This window comes from Castanea sativa, chromosome 1 (assembly GCF_040712315.1).
Source record: "Castanea sativa cultivar Marrone di Chiusa Pesio chromosome 1, ASM4071231v1".
NCBI classification, from domain to species: domain Eukaryota; kingdom Viridiplantae; phylum Streptophyta; class Magnoliopsida; order Fagales; family Fagaceae; genus Castanea; species Castanea sativa.
The window spans coordinates 49,290,149-49,311,733 of record NC_134013.1 but is presented as its reverse complement, the minus strand read 5'-3'; the positions used below and the strand labels follow the sequence as shown (position 1 = coordinate 49,311,733).

Genomic DNA, 21,585 nt, shown 5'->3' with positions numbered 1-21,585 from the left:
TGTGATTTATGTGAAAAGTCACAGAAGATATAAATCACAAATTTTTTATAAATTCAGAATTTTAATTCGTAGTCAGTGATGAAATTGGGCATTTCATCTGCGAAGACTATAACATATCAACTAAGATGATTTGTATTAATCATGAAAATGGAGATTTCTAGTTGATATGTTTTAAGAGTTAAAACATATTGAACTGGACCGGTGTGAGATTTATTATTCTCCTAATGACTGTCAAATGGATAATAAACTCACGACTTATATTTGCATGAACTCTTAATCCTGAGAAAATAATGGACTTGATCATGAGGTGTAGGTTGCTTTGATATATCAGAAATGAGATCTAGAGGTACGATCAAAACTTCAGTATGTTGGGCAACCACATTTAATGTTGATGGAACATTTATTCTCAAGATGAAATTCATAGTCTCTTAACGGAGATACAAAATATTCCCTTGAGATAAGTTTAATGGGTTTGTTATTCAGAATATTAGGCCTAACTACTTTAGTAAATGGTTACTAGAGTATATATTTATGAAATAAATATATGATGAATAACTTAAAGGATTAAACCGAGTACTCAAGGATAAGATGTAATCTACAAAATGGTAGTCTACATCCATGATTTTGTGTTACTACGAATATTTTATGAAGGGGTTGCATGTACAATAAAGTCTTGGGATATAATTTATAAATAAGGTCTAGAGTGTAACTATATTTATATAGTGGTATTAAATATAGTTAATAGTAACTTTAGACTTGTCAAGAGTTGACAGAAAAGTCCAAGGCTCATTGGAGCTAGTGGCTTATTGTTCCCTTTTGGTCCCACTCCAAGCCACACACTTAAGCCCAATTGGAAAGACCTAAAAGACCAACCCAATTAGATAATCGGTTAGACACACAAAGGGAGATACACACAGAATTTTCTGTAGAGAATTTTGGAAGAACTATTGTGAAGTAATGCAAAAAGTGTTAGATACTTTTTGACTTTCTCCATTTAGAACTGATTGAGAGATCACACATCTTGGGCATTAGTGGAATTGGAGTGAAGATTGAAAGTATTCCTAAGTGCTTCTGATTTTCGGGTTTTGAAATTCACCGCTCCAAGGTACACTCTCTTGTTCTTTAATTCTGAAACTTATATAGTACATGTTAACTTTTATGAATGAAGTAGATCCGTTTGTTTTCCGCTGCGCATATCCATTTTTCCATCAATTACCTCTTCTTATCTATGAAAAAAATAATCTCATAAACTAATGTTAAAATCTCTTATTCCCACTTATAGAAATTATATTTTTAAAAAATGAATTTATGTGAAATTGATGTATCACTTTAACGTGTTGGAAAAAAATATTTTGACCATAATAATGCCCTGACTACATTTTCCATTGAGCTTATCAAATCCAGAAGATAAATTCAATATCATATACAAAATCTTTGAAATATGACTAATTTGATATATCTACGCTCTTACTGCATTTTCCATACAGACGGTCAAATTAATCCAAAAAATAGATACAAAATCAAATACAATTTTTTTTTTTTAAAAATATGACTAGTGTGATATATCTATGCATAGGCACACCAATTAGTAATTCATGGTATAGTTAGTACTTTAAAATATGTAAAAAATAGTTTTTTTTTTTTTTTTGGGTTAGTGAGAAAGTGCCAAGTCCTCATAATCCAACCAAACTCTCTTCTATGGGAAAAGTTGGGAATACCACTTGAGTTAAGATGCTCATTATTATGCATATAGGCTGTGTTCATATTTGTTTGTTAAATTATTTAAAATGAAAAACTTGTACATTCAGACATCTCAACCATGCTAAAGAAAACTAAAAAAATTAAAGTAAAATATAATTAATTAATTAATTAATTAATTAGTACTTTCAAATAATTGATTACATTGAATGGAAACTACAGTTAGATGCAATGGTGCTAAAAAAAAGGGGTCAATATTACTATTATTTTGTCGATGGTAGTCAATATGAACATTATGAAAGTAAAGTCATTATGTATGATTGTCCAAACGTCTATAATAGAGAAAAAAATAATTAGTTTAATTTTTCAAAGAAAAGAAAAGAAGTAATTTAACAAAAACACTTCACTTTGGATTAGATTGGGATGAAAATTGGCGAGTATCCACGTGGCTTTAGCAAACCAAGAAATGACACATATCAAGATTAGGAGGCTGAGAGGACAGGTGCTGTCTTGATCTTGAGAATTTATTTCAACGAAAGGGACGTTATTTATCAGTGATATGATATGGTATTTTGATGCTTGATTGGACTAGCAAACAGAGAATAACAGTAGAGAAAAGCACCACAGAAAAAATATATATATTATGTGATAAGGAAGAACAAAAAGAAACGGTAAGAAGAAGATAATTTGAGCACTTTTTGTGTACCACTGGAAGCAACGGTGCAAAATCAATTTGTGTTGTGTGTAATAGAAGGAGAGAATCTGTTTTATGATCTGGTAGTTGTTCTTTTAAACTTGATTAAAGTTTTTAATCACATCACTTTTTTTTCACTTTAACAGAATTGGTAATGCATAATTATCCACCACTTATAACTTATAGTTTTAACAAATTGTTGATGTTAAATTTTTTTTTTCTAACAAATTGTTGAAAAGGTTATGATTTCAATAACTATATTTATTGAGCTACACAGTTATATTTACACTGATTTTGGAACTCAGTTTTTTTTTTTTTTTTTTTTTTGAGAAAGATATGAAACTCAGTTATCCTAAAATAGATCTTTTAAAGTTAACATCATGACCTATTTTTCTAAATGAATACGCATATCAATTTTTTTTTAGTTTTTAAACAAGATAAAATTTATACTCTAACTTAATTCAAGTGTGTGTGTGAAACTCTTTCTTAAAAACTTGAACTCCGACCCTTACCTCCCACATCCCACAAGCACTTATACCTGTGGAGTGACCATCGCACCAAGAGTGTGCGGTGGCATATCAAAATTTAAAAGCAAACATTTTCGCATCTCAAGTATATAGATAGCAACAAATACAAGTGTGTTTATATCTTCTTCTTCTTTTTTGACAAAAGTGTGTGTATATCATTTTATGCATGCATGCTTGCTTTAATTTACAAAAACAATGATAATAAAAATATTTCACATCCCAATTATATATATATATATATATATATATATATATATATATATATATATATATATGGTAATGTTAACTAGTGTTATATAATTCAATATTTTTTATTTATTAAAAGCGATTTTTGACAAACTTACTAATGCATCACATCTTCTTCTTATACTTTTTACCAACAAACTCTCCAATGGAGGTGTGGGGGGTAAAAGCTATTGAATAAACGTTTGGGCTTTGGGCCTGGTCGGTTGGTACCAGTTTGTTTTGATCAGGGCCTCTAGGCCTACAAGTCAATCTGCACTGTAGTAGTCCGAGGAATAGTCCGAGGAGTTGTCCGAGGAGGAGTGTCTCCTCGGATAGGTCCAGCAATGACCCTAGGACTTGCTAAGTGGGTTAGAGGCAGAACTCTAGAAGAACTGGTGGGTAAAAGGGTGATCCGAGCACCCTTTAGAAGCATAGACATGTGAGAAATATCTAAGGAAAAAGCTGCTACCACCACATTAAAGACCCTGCATCTACCTCCCTGGCCACATTAATGGGGAAATGATCTCTGAACAACAGGATTCAGCCTCCCTGCTATTATTTGAAGACTTCAAGAAGGTGGTGGATGGGACAAGTATCCAAGGGGAAGATTTGTATGGCACGTGAATGAACCAGTGAAGAAGAAGTATATAAGGAAACGAGAGAGGAAAGAGAAGGGGGATCTGCACTTTCTGCTGAGAGAAAACGAGAACCAAGAATTGTAAATTTTGGCATAGAAAGAGAATATATATATACAGATCGTCCTCGGCTTACGTCCGAGGAGGTCCCTTTGTCATATTCGTTTACCATTCGCATAGATTGTGGCACTCTAGTCTGTTAGTAAAACTTCCAACATCCCGAACCTAGATTTCAAATCCATACTCTACAAATTTTATTGTATAAGGCTCGTTGGGCCTGAGCCCAACACTTGTTTTTGAGTCTGGGTACAATTGTGCACTTACAATTGACGCCGTTTGTGGGGAATCTAGTGTTGAAGGAAGTGGAACATCATGGTAGGCTTGGGTTCGCATCATGCAGAATCTCAAGGACCACAGCCCGAAGATCTTTTTGAGCGTCTTGAGCGCCAGAGGAATCGAAAGGGAAGTGTTCATACCGTATATCCTGGCGCAAATCATACACGCTGCGGAGGCAGTGCCACCCATGAGGATGATGCCAAGGCCATGCAGAGGGAGATTGACCACCTCAAGAAGAAGCTGTGTCGTGCCGTGTTAGACGAAGGCGGGCTTCACCCCCATCCAATCCTTCTTCAAGGGAATCTCGGGGAAGCAGTTACAGTTCAAGGTCCAGGACTCTCCCTAGCGAAACCTCCTCTCGCGAAGAGGATGACCTACCAGGTCGTAAGCATAGGAAGCTTCCTTCTAGGGGCTTGGAGAACGATGCTATGAGTCGAGCGTTACACCAACTCTCCAAATCGCCCTTCTCACGCAGGATTGAGAATGGAAGGCTCCCTAGGTGGTTCACCCAGCCCACCTTCACCATTTATAATGGCCGGACGGACCCGGTGGACATGTGAGCCACTTTAATCAGAGGATGGCGGTGCATTCTCATAACGAGACCTTGATGTGCAAAGTCTTTCCTTCTAGCCTAGGACCTGTTGCTATGAGATGGTTCAATGGGCTGAAGTCGGGGTCTGTCGGTTTGTTCAGGGAACTTACTCGGGCGTTCGCGTCTCGGTTCATTACATGCAGCAGAGTGCCTCGACCATTGGACTCGCTATTATCTATGGCCATGAGGGAGGGTGAGACATTGAAAGCATACTCCGACAAGTATTGGGAGATGTTCAATGAGATAGATGGAGATTTTGACGAGGTGGCGATTAATACTTTTAAAGTGGGTCTTCCCATTGATCATGATTTAAGGAAATCCTTGACTAAAAAGCCCGTACGGAGTGTACATTGCCTCATGGACCGTATTGACGAGTACAAAAGGGTTGAGGAGGACTAACAGCAGGGTAAGGGTAAGGCGAAGGTTATCCCACAGGAAAGAAGGGATTTCAGGTCGGACAGGTACCATAACAATAAGCCGAGGAGAGATTACACTGGGCAATCTGGTTTAGCCACTCCTCAAGTAGTTATTACTGTATTTCGAGAACCAGTGCACCAACTGCTAGAAAATGTCCGTAAGGAACCCTACTTCAAATGGCCCAGTACGATGGCGGGGGACCCTACGAAGCGGAATCAGAACCTTTTTTGCCAGTACCATCAGGATATGGGTCATACTAGCGAGAATTTTCGGACCCTCTGGAACCATCCAAAGCAGCTTGTTAGCGAGGGGAAGTTGAAGCAGCACCTATACCAACCTAACGGGCAAGGCAGTCAGTCAGACTCAAATAATCAGAAGAACAATTCATCTCGGCCGCCCTTGGGAACGATTAACGTCATCTTCGCTGCACCTGGCAGGATCGGTTCATGTCCTACCAGGCTGATGGCAGTGTCACACTCCCAAGCCGAGGAGTCAGGCTCGAAGCCAAAGAGGATCAGAGGGAATGTGCTTATCTTAGGATTCTCTGATAAGGACAAGGTTGGGACTATTCAACCCCATGATGACGCCCTGGTGGTCACGTTGAGGATAGGGAATTACGACGTCAAAAGGGTGATGATCGATCAAGGCAGCAGTGCGGATATTATGTACCCCGACTTATTCAAGGGGCTTAAGTTAAAACTGGAGGATCTCATTCCTTATGACTCACCATTAATAAGTTTTGAAGGGAAGACTGTTATACCAAAGGGACAAATTCGATTGTCTATATAGTCTAGCTCGGAAATGGTCGAGGTAGATTTTATTGTGGTTGACGCATATTCCCCATTCACAGCCATCCTTGTCAGGCCTTGGCTGCACGCTTTGGGTGCTGTCTCTTCGACTTTGCATGTTAAAGTAAAATTTCCCTCGGGGGGATTTATCGAAGAAATTCTTGGTAGCCAATCAATGGCCAGGCAAATCAGAGTCCTCGGTCTCAGCTGGGAAGGACTTATAGCAATTAACAACTCTAGCTGCGCCCAATGCGGTGACAGCGGAGGAGGCCATGTGTGAAGATCTAGAGAGGTTTCTCATAGCCGATGACCCCGAAAGGTTCTTTCAAGTTGGTATACGGTTACCACACCAAAAGAAGGTGGAATTGGTGAAGTTTTTGAAGGACAATATCGATGTCTTTGCCTGGGATCCCTATGAGGCTCCGGGGGTTGACCCAAGCTTCATTTGCCATCATTTGAACGTCAACCCTGCCGTTGTTCCTAGGAGGCAGCCACCTTGGCGTTCCTCTAAAGAGCATTCCAAGGCTGTCAAAGAAGAAGTGCTCAAGCTCAAAAGGGCTGGGACTATTAAAGAAGTTTTCTACCCGGAGTGGTTGGCGCATACAGTTGTGGTGAAAAAGAAGAACGAAAAGTGGAGAGTATGTGTGGACTTCACAGACCTGAACAAAGCCTGCCCAAAGGACTCGTTCTCGATGCCACGCATCGATCAGCTTGTGGATGCTACGGTTGGGCATCCTCGGATGAGTTTTTTAGATACTTTTCAGGGTTATCATCAAATACCATTGGCGTTTGGTGATCAGGAGAAGACTGCTTTCATCACTCCAACAGGGAACTATCACTATAAAGTGATGCCATTCGAATTGAAAAATGCCGGGGCTACTTACCAAAGGATGATGACCAGAATGTTTGAGTCGCAACTTGGAAAGACCATTGAGGTATATGTGGATGATATGGTAGTGAAGAGTAAGACAGTACCCACGCATGTGAAAGATCTGGACGACACCTTTCAAACACTTAGAAAGTACAAGCTGCGCCTTAATGCCTCAAAGTGTTCTTTTGGGGTGGGTTCCGGAAAGTTCCTAGGCTACATGGTGACTCATAGAGGAATAGAGGTGAATCTGGCACAGGTCAGAGCCATTCAGAGCTTACAACCACCTCGGAATCCAAAGGAAGTTCAGAAGTTGATCGGGATGATCGCTGCTCTCAGCAAATTTATCTCTCGGTCAGCTGACAGGTGCAGGCATTTTTTCCAACTGTTAAATAAATGGAAATGATTCCAATGGTCCGAAGAGTATGCTTTAGCTTTCTAGCGACTTAAGGAATATTTTTCCCAGCCACCCATTATGTCTCGGCCGGAGGTTGATGAAATCCTGTTTGCATACCTAGCTGTGGCCGTCGATGCAGTCAGCCTAGTCCTTATAAGGGACGACGGTGGGGTGCAAAGACCGGTCCATTATGTCAGTAAATCCTTGAATGAAGTTGAGGTGCGTTATCTGCCTTTGAGGGGTGCAACCACTTCTGGCTGTAGTCCATGCCACGCAGAAGCTTCCTCACTATTTCCAGTCCCACACCATTGTGGTTTTGACCCAACTGCCTCTCAAGTCAGTGTTACACAGTGCTGACTACTCGGGAAGGGTAGCTAAGTGGGGAACTATTTTGGGAGCTTTTGATATCAAATACATGCCACGCACCTCGGTGAAGGGCCAAGTTCTCACGGATTTGGTGGCAGAGTTCACTGAACCATTGTTGGAAGAAACTGCAAAGGAATCACACATGGATGAAAAATCAGTTGGCATGATCATGGACAAAGGACCTCCGATTTGGAAAGTGTCCATTGATGGGGCAGCCAACCAGAGGGATTCTGGTGTTGGACTTGTTTTGGTATCCCCTAAGGGAATCGTCTTCAAAAAATCATTGAGATTAACGTTCTCGGTAACTAATAACGAGGCCGAGTACGAAGCGGTCTTGGTTGGTATGAACATGGTATGTAGAATGGGGGGAAAGGAAGTTCATATGTTCTCGGATTCTCAGTTAGTGGTTGGCTAAGTGACAGGGACCATGGAGGCTAGGGATCCAAGAATGCAAGAGTACCTAACCTAGGTCAGGTGTTTACAATCCGAGTTTGATTCTTTTATACTTTCTCACGTTTCTAGAAGTGGAAACACACATGCGGACTCGTTGGCCACTTTGGCGACATCTTCGGCTCAGTGTTTGCCTAGGATTATCCTTGTTGAAGACTTGCTAAAACCAGCTCTGACCATTGAAGGTGCCGTCCGTATCCATCTGATAAGGCCTAGACCTAGTTGGATTGACCCTGTGATATCTTTTCTAAAAAGCGATATTCTTCCCGAGGACAAGTCTGAAGCAGATAAGATTCATCAAAAGGCGCCTCGTTTCTGGTTGTCCGAGGATCAGAAATTGTATAAACGCTCCTTCTTCGGACCATATTTGCTATGTGTACATCCTGAGGCAATGGAGGCACTTTTGGAAGAATTGCATGAGGGAATTTGCGGAAGCCATATTGGGGGAAGGTCCTTAACCCATAGAGCTTTGACTCAGGGATATTGGTGGCCCAATATGCAGAAGGAAGCTCAAGATTACGCGAGAAAGTGTGACCATGCCAAAGGTTCACTCCCAACATTCATCAGCTTGGGGGGGTCCTTAATCCTTTGTCCAGTCCTTGGCCATTCGTTCAATGTGGACTGGATATAGTTGGGCCTTTTCTGAGGGCTATGGGAAACAAAAGGTGGCTACTCGTGGGAACCGACTACTTCACCAAATGGGTCAAAGCGGAGCCCTTAGCAAATATTAGGGATATCGACTCCAAGAAGTTTATCTAGAAGAATATTATCACTAGATTTGGGGTACCTCACACACTTATTTCTGATAATGGCGTCCAATTTGATAGTAAAGCTTTCAGGAAATATTGTAGTGACATGGGCATCACAAACAGATACTCCACTCCAGCTTATCTTTAGGGAAATGGGCAGGCCGAGGCCATTAATAAAGTCATAGTCAGTGGACTTAAGAAGAGGCTCGATGATGCGAAGGGTAGATGGGTAGAGGAGTTACCACATGTTTTATGGATGTATCGGACTACGCCACACAGATCCACTGGAGAAACACCCTTCTCCATGACCTATAGGGCCGAGGCGGTGATACCTTTAGAATCTGGTTTCCCCACGCTAAGGACAAGTTCTTTTAACTCGGAAAATAATGATGGCCTCCTTGAAAAAAGCCTGGATCTAGTTAAGGAGCGGCGAGAGGCCGCTATGGTCCAAATGGCTTACTATCAGCAGAAGCTTAAACGAGGATATGATGCTCATGTGAAGCTAAGGCCACTAGCGCCTGGAGATCTGGTGTTGAGGAAAGTTGTGGGTGTTGCCAAAAACCCAGCATGGGGAAAGCTAGCACCAAATTGGGAAGGACCCTATCGGATCATCTCTGTAGCTGGCATAGAATCATATTGATTAGCTGATTTAGATGAAAAAATTGTACAACGCCCTTGGAATGTAAACAACCTATTAAATGTATTATTATTAATAAAAAGTACTCTTATCTTTCATTGTTCAAATTATCAATATGTACTTGGGTTTATCTCTCACTATTTCCAAGTGTCAAACAAAAACTTGGTCATGCATGGTCCTCGGACCACATACCTTGTGGAAATTGATATCTTATCAAGTGTCAAACAGAAACTTGGTCATGGATGGTCCTCGGACCACATACCTTGTGAAAATTAATATCTTATCATTTGTTAAACAGAACCTTAGTTATGTCGGGTCCACAGACCTTCTACTTTGGGGAAATTAGCATTTCAAGTTACTATTTCTAAGTGTTAAACAGAAACTTGGTCATGCATGGTCTTCAGACCACATACCTTGTGAAAATTGATATCTTATTAAGTGTCAAACAGAAACTTGGTCATGGATGGTCCTCGGACCACATACCTTGTGGAAATTGATATCTTATCATTTGTTAAATAGAACCTTAGTTATGTCGGGTGCACAGACCTTATACTTTGGGAAAATTAGCATTTCAAGTTACTATTTCTAAGTGTCAAACAAAAACTTGGTCATGCATGGTCCTCGGACCACATACCTTGTGGAAATTGATATCTTATCAAGTGTCAAACAGAAACTTGGTCATGGATGGTCCTCGAACCACATACCTTGTAGAAATTGATATCTTATAATTTGTTAAATAGAACCTTAGTTATGTCGGGTCCACAGACCTTCTACTTTGGGGAATTAATATTTCAAGTTACTGTTTCTAAGTATTAACTAAAAACTTGGACATGTATGGTTCTCGGACCACATGCCTTGTAAAAAATTGACATCCTACTTGTTGTTGAAAGGAAGTTTGATTATGCTGGGTCCTTGAACCCTCTACTTTGAGAACATTGGCAAAAACCATATCACATTAGTATTGAGGTGTTGATGAAACATTTGGATTGCTTTATGCCCCAAATTAAATTCTAAGTTAAGTTTTTTATTGTATATTGCTGTGTAACATATGTTATGCTCTTGAGGCATGATTTTCAAAGTATAAGCTAAGTATGTGTACTTCTCTTTAAAGTCATAACAAATTGACATATTACAAGTGGAGTTAGCTGTTCCATTCATTCATTTTTGTGTTGATGGGTATTTTTATACTAAAAATTGCAAGTCAAATGAAATTAAGCCAGACAGTTTCTCATTAATTACTGTTAATGTACATTCAAAGCAAAAAATTTAAGAATTTGTTACATAACAAAAAGAGAAGTCCTATCTAGCCTAGACCCTAAGCCTTTGAAGGGGGGTTCTGCTCGGACGTGCTGGCAGCCTCTGTACGTTTCAGCTCTATTTCAAATGAGGACTGTGCTTGTTTTCCCTTGTCTGTTGCCACTGGTGGAGGGACATTAGGCTCGGCGCTTTGGCTCGTAGTCTTCTCGGCACCTTCACCCTGTTCCTTCTCTTTATTGGAACTCGTAGGTTCTGTAGGAGTAGGAGTGGGCTCTAGGATCATAGGAGGGAGCATGGAAGATGCTGTCTCAGGGGCAAGGGCGACAGGAGGAAGTTCTTCTATCACCTGGATGTCTAGGGGGAGCCAAATGTTTTCAGGCTTCCTCAGCTCGAAAGTTGAGGGAATCCCTGCCACATTTAAGGCTTCCTCCCACACCTATTGGCAGTACTCTCGGCACAGCCCGGCGAACTCCTCAGTTAGCTGGTTTTCTGTCGCCACCACCCCTTCCTCGTAAGCAATTTTCTTCGCGGCCTCCATAGAGTCCTTGAAAGTACGAGCCTCGTCCTTCATCCTGGCAAGTTCTTTCTTTAGGTCGGAGTTTTCCTGTTGAGTTTTGGACAAGTCTTCATCCTTTTGACGGAGAAGCTTACGTTGCCCCTCCACCTAGATCCTCATCGTCTTCAAGCTGGCCTCAGCACCGTCCTTTTCCCTCTTTAGCTCCGCCAGCTGTGTGGTTAGCTTCTCATTATGTGCAAGAGCTTGGCCTAAGGATTTCTCGGTCTCCTGCCTAAGCTCCAGTTCAAGTCCAGCCTTCTTCCAAGAATCTTCCACCCACTTCTTGGCAGCGAAGACTTCCTGGATGGCCTGTGGTGAAATATGAAAATGAATGCACTATTAGAAACGCAAGTATCAAGTACATAAGAACGTTTCTTACGATAAGGTGTAATGAAAAATAAGGTGAGGATAAGACTCAAATACTCACCAGGGCCAAGTCCCTTTTTAGTGAAAGGAACAGATGCGGCTGGTTCATTTTGTCTAGGGCGTCCATGTCCTTGGGCAGAAGAAGGGGACGTTCCAAGGCGTCGGCCAGATGGAGAGCATGGCCTTGCTGGAACGCTCGGATACTAGACTGGCAAGAGATTGGTACCCCGTCCAGTTTAAGCTCGGGAGACTAGGAAGCCGGTGCACGGCGTACCTCGGCAAGGTCCTTGTTCTCCCCACTTTCTACTGAAGAGGCACGTCTCTTGCCTTTGCTAGGCTTTTGTTGTTGTTGTTGTTGTTGTTGTTTTTGTTGTTGTTGCTTCAGCTTCTTCTGCCTCTCTGCATCTGCCTCCTCGGCCTCACTTTTCCTCTTCTTCTTGGGCTCTGGAACAAGAGGCTTAGGGTCGGAAGGAGGAGGGGGTGGTGGCAAAGACAGAGGGACCTGCGACCCACCCGTTCCCTTTTTGGAGACTCTCGCGCCCCTCTTGTGCATCAGCTGCGTAAAGCGTCCATGTCTTCTTCTTCTTCGGAGCTAGAGTCAGGCTGGGCAATCACCAGACCTTGTATCCCCGAAGTCTCGGCGGGCGTGTGTTCCTCGTCCGAGAGAATGACAAGTGGATCTCCTCGAGGCCTTTCAACGTCCTTAAGTTGAAATTGGTCTATCTCCTCGTCCAACGATTTTAGAGAGGACGCTTGCTCTTCTCGAACGGCAGTTGTCTGGGAGTGTGCCGAGAGAGGAATCGCGACGATAGGGCATGTGTACAGAATGATGGAGGGGTCGTCGGGGAGTTCACGGTTGGAAAGGAAGCTGGGTCTTGCCACGTCTATCCTTCTGCGTCGCTTATCTCCCGCAATGATCGCGTTGTCAATTTCTTGGAAGTCCACAGATATGGGGTCGTATCCCAGTATCAGGTGGGCAGCTCTCACTTGTAGGTCCTCACTAACGAATACTTCGGAGCGGAGGACACGGTTCAAGTCAGCAACGTTGCAAAGGCTGAGGCGTGGGTGTACGTGTTGTTTATCTGTAAGAAAAAGCATCCGAGAAGATGAGCATGGTCAGAATAGTGATAAGCATCAAGACAAGAAGTAATAATGTGCAATAAAAATTAAAGGCAATAAAGGCAATGAGATTGAATCATGGGTTAAGAAATCTAACTCCTAAGGAATCACACCTGGCTCTCCCTATTCGACTGGGCAGTGAGGACCGTCATACCAGTTTTCTAAGGCGATGAGGTAGTCGTCCTTCATGCCTTTGTTGGATTTAGGAAGGCAGGAAATCAGCCTAACTATGCTAGACCGGGATTTAATATAATATCCTACATTTTTAAATTTATGGCACTCGTACATATAGACAACGTTGTGCCATGTGAGGTTCAGACCCATTTGCTCATTCAGAGTATCGACACAACCTAAGACTCTAAACATGTTTGGTGTGCATTGGTCTGGGCATAACCTATAATTACGAAGGTATTCACTAGTCACATTTTTCATAGGGAGAGTCATCCCACTTTCTATGAAGGCGATCATGGGAATGAGGACTTCTCCCTCTCTTCTAGCGTTACCTACGGCTTCTATAGGGCAATATCTTAGACCTACGTCATTGGGAATCTGGTATTTGGCCCTAAACCCCTCCATACTGGCGTCAGTATCTACCAAACACTTAAATCTACCCATTTGGGAGAAGTGAAAATGAGAGTTTTAAGAAGAAAGGAGGTTTAGATGGTGGCCGAGGACAGAAGCCGAGAAGGAATGAGTAAAGAAAGTAAAAACTTACGAGAGTTGGTTATGCGATTCTTCACGAGCTTCTGGAGAGAAAAGGTAATGATTGACACTTAGACATGATTGATTTCTGAAGAAATGAATGAAGGCGCGGATTTCCAGGCGTTTTTGACGTGCGGGAGGTGGCCTCGAAATTAAAATTGTCCCGCTCAAATTTTTAGAGCTAATCTGGGCCGTTGGATGCGCATCCCACTGTTGAATGTGGGGAATAGGATGTAACTTGCGATCATAAATGCGCGCGTTCCGGGGTTCGAAGTGTTAGAGGCGTTTTTAGGGAGCGAAAGGACCCATACACACATGGCAGCTTGCAAAGCGTGTAGAAGGTATGTTGGTCGGTTTAAAACTCTATTTCTCTCCTCGGATGGGTGGGAAAAATAAAGTTTTGAGGGGCTATTGTGGGGGGTAAAAGCTATTGAATAAACGTTTGGGCTTTGGGCCTGGTCGGTTGGTACCAGTTTGTTTTGATCGGGACCTCTAGGCCCACAAGTCAATCCGCACTGTAGTAGTCCGAGGAATAGTCCGAGGAGTTGTCCAAGGAGGAGTGTCTCCTCGGACAGGTCCAGCAATGACCCTGGGACTTGCTAAGTGAGTTAGAGGCAAAACTCTGGAAGAATTGGTGGGTAAGAGGGTGATCCGAGCACCCTTTAGAAGCAGAGACATATGAGAAATATCTAAGGAAAAAGCTGCTACCACCACATTAAAGGCCCTGCATCTACCTCTCTGGTCGCATTAATGGGGGAAATGACCTCTGAACAGTAGGATTCAGCCTCCCTGCTATTATTTGAAGACTTCAAGAAGGTAGTGGATGGGACAAGTATCCAATGGGAAGATTTGTATGGCACGTGGATGAACCAGTGAAGAAGAAGTATATAAGGAAACGAGAGAGGAAAGAGAAGGGGGATCTGCACTTTCTGCTGAGAGAAAACAGGAACTAAGAATTGTAAACTTTGGCATAGAAAGAGAATATATATATATATATATATATACAGATCGTCCTCGGCTTACGTCCGAGGAGGTCCCTTTGTCATATTCGTTTACCATTTGCATAGATTGTGGCACTCTAGTCTGTTAGTAAAACTTCCAACATCCCGAACCTAGATTTCAAATCCATACTCTATAAATTTTATTGTATAAGGCTTGTTGGGCCTGAGCCCAACACTTATTTTTGGGTCTGAGTACAATTGTGCACTTACAGGAGGTGAGAAAGATTCAAACCTAAAACCTAAGTCTTATTAGCTGAAGACTTGGTAAATAGACATCTATGCATCTACCATGTTGGTAACTATTAAATGTTTGTACTTTAATATTATGCATAAAAAATGAATTTTTGAACCGAATAGTAAAAAAACATTTGATTTTGTACAAAATTTAGCATGTATATTAAAAACATAAAAAACATAAGATTTTTAAAATTTAAATCCAATAAAAATTTATTAGGTGATATAACATTTTTTTTAGTTATATTATGCATAAATTTTTAAAAATTTAATCCAAAAAGAGTTTTTATGTAAGAGTAATATTTCTTAAAATTTAACCAACTCTTTTAGTGAGAGCTGGAGCAACCCCAACCATGATAACTCGTCTTTTCCTCTTACTAGGATTATAATATTTATAATTATTATATGCATAAAAAGAGTTTCTGTTTTTGGATAAACATAATCTTTAAAATTATTAAAGTCAATAACAAATAATAATTACAACCATTTTAAAGAAAAAAGAAATAATACCCAAAGTCTTGTAGTTCAATGATGACATTGTTTAGTCTTCCTTACGAGTACAACCAAGATTCAAATCCCCTACCTTCGCAAGTAATAGAATAGCCATTGCCCATTCCTTAGCAGGATCTACTCACACAAACCAAATATACCTTTAATTTTTTCTTTTTTAAAGGCCGTACTAGTATCAACTTTAACAGTCAGTCTGAGTAAAAACTTTTTTTTTTTTTTTTGAATCAAGAACCAAAAGAACAACCGGTAATGTTGATTTGTTGAGAGTAACTAGCAAAAGAAAAACCAAGTAGAACAATAAGACCAGATAATCTTACATTGTAGGATACGTTCAGATTCTAATAAGAAAAGTATTTATATCCTTAATAGTACAGATCCATGATTAAACATCACCGAGTACCACTTGATTGATTCATTTTCTTCCAAAAATTAAATGCATAATCATATGAAACTTGGACAGACTGGTCCCTTGGAAAGACCAAGACGAACTTCCATCCCATGATGCATATTGAGAGGCCGGAGAGTCTCAGAGTCCTTGGGATCTGCAAACAGCACCAACGAACAATTTTAAAACCCAGGACATGCCAGAGCGTTAATAAAAAACTAGTCATTACCATATTGTTCATCTGCCAACATGACTCTAATATTCATCTAGAACTTATTGCGAAGAGCCAAGTGATTTAAGAGGAAATTTTTTTGAAAAGAATGTAACCTTTCCATGCTCATGAAGAACGGGATAATAATCCATTAAGAAACTAGGCAATTATACTTGCTAACACAAACTACAATTTCCAAAGACCCATGCACAAACACTATTTTTATTTTTTTAATAAATAAATGAAGAAATTTATTGAAGGGAGAAAAAGGTGGGGGGAAGCTGCTCCCTATGTAGAGTTTTTGCAAACACAAACTCGTCAAACCAAATCACAAAACTAGAATGCAAAAACAGACTGTTCCTCAAATTGAAAAATCTGGAAACTTGGAATTGGGTTGGCATAAAGCATGGTCAGAAATTTGCCGAGAGTTATCATTTTTTACAAGGAAATACCTTAATTCATGGTTTCAAAAAAGAGATTTCTCACTCATTTCTTTAGTTATTATAGATACAGTAAGCTCAAGTCACAAAAGAATCAATAACTCAACTCCCTTGTACTTCTATTTAGCCAAGTTGTTCAAGAAAAATGGCAAGAATAAACCAGAGAAACAACTCTAAGCATCAAGCAATCAATCTTTAAGTAAAATTGAATGCAGAGGAAATGAGGGCAGTGACCACACTTGCGAGCCCCCTTTTTTTCATTAATAAAAATGCAGGGAAAATGAGTAAAAAAATCTCTTAAACCTTAAACTTTATTTATTATTATTATTTTTTTTAGGGAAGTAATGGCTTAAACCTTGAGTATGATGTTAGACATTTCTGCAAACTTTAACTTACTGAGAAGATGCAGATAAATATAAAAGCTTTACAATGAAGAATCACTAGAGGATGTTATCAGTTATTGAAATTGAAGCAGATCAAACCAAAATTTCAAAATAGAATAGCAATGGTTAGAATTCCCAATATCAATTGGTTGGTTTATGAACAGAATTTCCTCACCATTCAGATAATCCTCAAAACCAAATTCATCCAAGCTTCCTGTAAGAGCCTCAAGACCCAGCATTGAAGATGAGATTGCTCCTGGAGGCCTCTGGAATCTACAATTATTTCAAAGAAATTATCGCAAAAGGAACGAGGCATTGAATGGCATAGATATTCCCAATATCACATGTATGTAAATCTGATAGAAATGATTATAGCAACTTAATTTTAAAGGGCATAAAACTTGATATGAATTGAAGTACCCAAAGAAGAAAAGCAGAAAAATGTGTTAGGTTGCACACTTGCTGCACATACAATGATAAATATTTACATGCATTCACTATGCCCATGGGCCTTAGCTAGGAGGTAATTTAAGGAGTGAGGTTAAGGTATCATTGTAATCTGAATGGCAAATGCAAATTCAGCTATTATCACAGAAATAAAAGTAGCATTATGCAACAAATAGATCTATAACCAATGTCAGAATTATATGGTCTACAATCCAAATGAAGAAGCCAAATGGGATCATTTTTTTGGATATGGTTGTGGTTGCTGGCATCAAAGGTTTTGGTTTCTATATGTAGACATTGGTGAAGAAAAATTCCAGAGTTAGCAACAGACACCAAAGTTAGTGGCAGAGGGTCTTTTGCTCTAAATTTAAGATAAATTACCGTTTATCATAAAAGCTTAAACTGTTAAGAAATAATAAATTTAATCATTTAACTATTATTCTAATACTCTCCCTCAAGTGAGCCCCAACCGGCCTTTTTAAGTGGGACTCAACACATGGTTTTTATTTATTTTTTAATAGGAAGAGTGGAAAAAGGGTTCAAACTCAAGACCACTTGCTCTAATAGCATGTAAATCTTGACAAGTGTGCACAAATCTAGACAAGCATGCACAATGTTAATTAAATTACCCTCACACACATGCTTACCATGTTAATCTTAAGAAGAGTATGATCAAGCCCCTGTTTAAATACATAACCTAGCTAAACTTATAGGATTTTGCAGTTTTTTTTTAAAGACTAATTTTCCTTGAAAATTTGATTGCATTAAGTAATTCCTTTTTTTTTTTTTGGGGGGGGGGGGGGGGGGGGGGATTATTTTTCCTTAAAAGAAAGCGCATGCCTTTGATGCAAATAATGTTACAGGTTCTGGTGGTTTTCTGTTTGGTGCAAGAAAAGAACATACAACCTTTTCTAGTTCTATGCCTGCAGTCTGATTAATATAGTTAAATGCAGTATCCTACTATTCTTCCACTTGTTTCTAACAGAAGTGAAAGTTTTGGACAAAATCCTTCTATTCAGTGTATTTTAAAAATAGACACTAGCAAGAGGAAAAGATTCTGGATACATAATAGATGTTTACCCCAGGTCCCAATCATCAACATATGATACAAAACCCCAAGGGGTTGGTTTAGTGGTTTCTAAGTCCTCATGATATCCGTGATATCTTGGGTTCAAAAACTCTTGCAAACATCTTGGGGCCACTCCCAAGGAATTTCTCCCTATAATAACCCGGAGTGTGTGAGATTGGGTAACTGCATGCACCCGAGGGAATAGTTAGATATTCAAAGAGATTTGGATACCCTCGTTTTTAAAACACAAAAAACATAAGATACAACTGCTACCAGACAATAACCAACTAATATTATGGAATTTTCCATGTCTCAACTCCTAACATCCAAAAGCATATAACATTAAGTCACATCAACAAGACCGTTAAACAGCCATATACCTACACACGTGGTTTGACTAGATTGTTCAAAAAATCCTTCTTTAGAAGTGGCAATTTTTTTGAGTCGCTTGAGATAGTTTGATCATGTACAAAGGATATCAAAGAAGATGAGTAAGTTGATTCAAGTTGAATAATCTATTGAGGATCCACATCCAAGATTCCAAATCAAAGTTTTGGTGGTTGTTTTGAAAAAAAATAGTTTCATTGAGAAAAAGTAGAAGCTGGAATACACAAAAATATGCACCAAACTACACATGGAGGATTCTTTGAAGTATCACTCTTTAAACCCATAAACACCTAAAAAGCACAGAACACAACAACCTAGGAAGCATGGACACGGAAATGACATAAGATACAACAGCATGGCAATTCTTGACAAAAATTAGAACACGACATGTATTATTAGGTATATTTGTTTATTTAATCTTTTAAAATTAATAAGAATGATATAAATATTTAAAATTCTTTTAAATTTTTTTGAAAACTTTAAAAACATATCTAAACTCAAAGGAGAGCTTGTTTTCTTTCTGTACAACTTTTCGAAACCTCATTTTTTTTTCAAGTGGAAGTATACTTTAGCTGACTTTCAACCAAAAAAAAAATCAACAAAGAGCCAATCAACAAAAGCCAATTTAACTTTAAAAACATATTTCAAATTAATAATAGATAACAAAGCACATTGATACTAAAAACCAATGTTGCAACTATCAGGCTGCTACAATTCCATGCTAATAATAATTAAAAAATTATGACTAAACTCTCAATCTATTAAATTATTAAACTAACAAAATTAAACATTTTGAATTCTATTGTTTTAGTACACTGTTCAAAAAAAATGTGACTTAGTGGGAGAAAAAGGGCTAAGTCACTATGAAGAACAGAGTAGAAAGCATAATTGAAACCAAAAAAGAAACCTACTCACTCGACTTCGAGAGATTGGTGATGGCAACAAGATAGAACTACTGTACCTAGTTGAGACAAGCACCAGTGAGCCAAGAACAAAGCCTCTATGGTGCAAATCGACCAGATCAAGCGAGATGAGAGTTTTGGCGTACAAATTCGAGAAAGGTAGAGATCAATCAAGCATTTAGATCAGATTGTGCAACCTCACAGATTTACTTTTCAATTTTTTTCACTGTTGTGTTGACCCTAATTAATTTGTCGAGGATTCATAGCCGACCCCAAAAAGTTGGGACTAAGGGTTGTTGTTGTTGTTGTTGTTGTGTGGTGATCGTGCCCAACCATGTCAAGATTATAAAATAAAAATAAAAGTTCACCATACAGCTCACGGATAGGCAGGGCAATCTGCCATGTCCATGCTTCTTAGGTTAACATTATGGACTGCATATTTCCAATCAGGAACCCTAGCCGATGAAATCTTCACCCATTGTATAGTCCTACAATCAAGGAGGCATTTGAAAATTTTCTTCTTATGCAAATTAATTTGAGGGTTTGGGACATAATCCCAACTATGCTCAAACAAAGATACAAATCATAATCACTAATAGAATGAATAACCCCAAAATCGTGTACATTACCATATGCATGCTCTTCAACACTTTCTAACTTCCAAGGAAAAAAGAAAAAACACAACTGTTCATCAATAAGGAGTGGGAAAAACTCATACCGAGACAGAATTTGCTTGTCAAGATCCATCTTCAGTGGAAATGCACTTCCATATGTGTTTGCCAAGATCTTCCTATTCATCTCCTCTTGTGTCTTCATTGCCTAACAGGTACATTTGAACCAAAAATAAATAAACAAACCAGTATTTTAATACCTCTTCTTCTAGGGAAAATAGCTCCAGAAATCATTCTCAATCGCTCTATCAACATTGACCAATACTGTGCAACATCATTCAAATTTTCCTCTGCAATCAAATTTTCACTCGAAACAAACGGAACCCTAGGAGAACAGATAAATATATAAACCGAAACTGAAATTAACCTAGCTAAATCTCACAAGAATGAGGAATCATTCTCAAGGCTCTCCAACTACAATATCACATATATTTCTTTATCCAAAACTACAGTTTAAATTTTCCTCGTAAATATTTTCACAAACTGTGACCTAACAGAGCAAAAATACACAAACGCCGAAACTAAGACTAACCTAGCTAGTTTTCCTTTACTTCTAACTTTTCTCAGCAACCAAACACAGAATAAGTAATAAAAAAAAATCAATAAACAAAATCATAAGAATTGAGAAAAATAAATAGAGAGAGTGATTAATTTACAGATTGATAAGCGGATTCGAGAGGATGAGATCCAACGATGTCGCTCTTGACGCCATGAAGTCCGAATCGGAGCGCGTCGTTTTGGATCCCTCCGATTTCGTGAGCTATGGTCTTCGTTGCCTCCATTTTTGTTGTTCTTCGATTTCCTTCTTTGTGTGAGAGAGAGTGAGTTTTTTTTGACACAGACTTTGTGAGCAAGAAAATAAAGAAGTAGAGGGAGAGAGACTTGTGCGAAAAGTTATACTGTGGGAAAGTGAAAACGTCGTCGTTTTTATGTGTTAAGTTCTGTGTTAATGGGCTGGTTGGGCCCATACGGGGTCCGAAGAGCGGTTGACTTTTGAATTTGAAAGAGTTAAGGCTTGAAGCCCAGTTAATTTCCAACGGTTTATGATTGTTATGGGCCAGCCTAGGCTGATTGTGATTAGAATTTTGAACTTTATATCAATGGAGTCGGTGTAGCTAAGAAAGGTAAATCAGAGGAATTTCCTTGGAATAATGCTATTTTACTCATTCTTTTAAATGCTATATTTTATAGCCTTCTTGATGTGAATACTATTATTCTGCTAACCTTCACAAACTTTGATCTTAGCCTTTTGTTATGGGATACAATGTTCAAATGTATATTTAATTGACTTTCGAAATTGATGCTAAAGATCATATAGTTTGTGATTGTGATAATAGGTGTTTTTTTTAATTGGGTCTCCAGTTTTATTTATGGCTCTTTTGCATACCATCGATGTGGGTCACTTCCTTTTTCAATAAAGGAACTCTCACTTCATAATAATTTGGGGGCTTCATACCAATTTCTTATCATCCAATGGATTGAATTGAAACTTTGTTAAATGAAATTGCTGCTTCATACATCCACCTTGCTATATCAACACATTTTTTTTTTTCTCTCTTAACTCTT

At 39.2% G+C, this 21,585-nt stretch overlaps 1 protein-coding gene across 1 annotated transcript; it reads right to left on the bottom strand.

Moving 5' to 3' along the window:
* Positions 1 to 15,395: 15,395 nt before the first annotated feature.
* Positions 15,396 to 20,916, bottom strand: LOC142613804 (cyclin-B1-2-like). The gene is made up of 4 exons (XM_075786314.1): positions 20,676 to 20,916; positions 20,067 to 20,167; positions 16,719 to 16,816; positions 15,396 to 15,666 (listed from the first exon to the last, which is right to left on the bottom strand). Exons 1-4 carry the CDS (start codon positions 20,799 to 20,801, stop codon positions 15,566 to 15,568), a joined length of 426 nt encoding a protein of 141 aa, XP_075642429.1. The 5' UTR covers positions 20,802 to 20,916; the 3' UTR covers positions 15,396 to 15,565.
* Between the last annotated feature and the right edge of the window lie 669 nt (positions 20,917 to 21,585).

Bases quoted from the DNA above. Each gene is read 5' to 3' on its own strand.
- LOC142613804 (XM_075786314.1), bottom strand. From the start codon at position 20,801: ATGGAGGCAACGAAGACCATAGCTCACGAAATCGGAGGGATCCAAAAC. The intron at 16,817-20,066 runs GTATGAGTTTTT...AAATAATTGTAG, and splicing joins GACAAGCAAATTCTGTCTCG to ATTCCAGAGGCCTCCAGGAG. The intron at 15,667-16,718 runs GTGAGGAAATTC...TGCTGTTTGCAG, and splicing joins TTTTGAGGATTATCTGAATG to ATCCCAAGGACTCTGAGACT.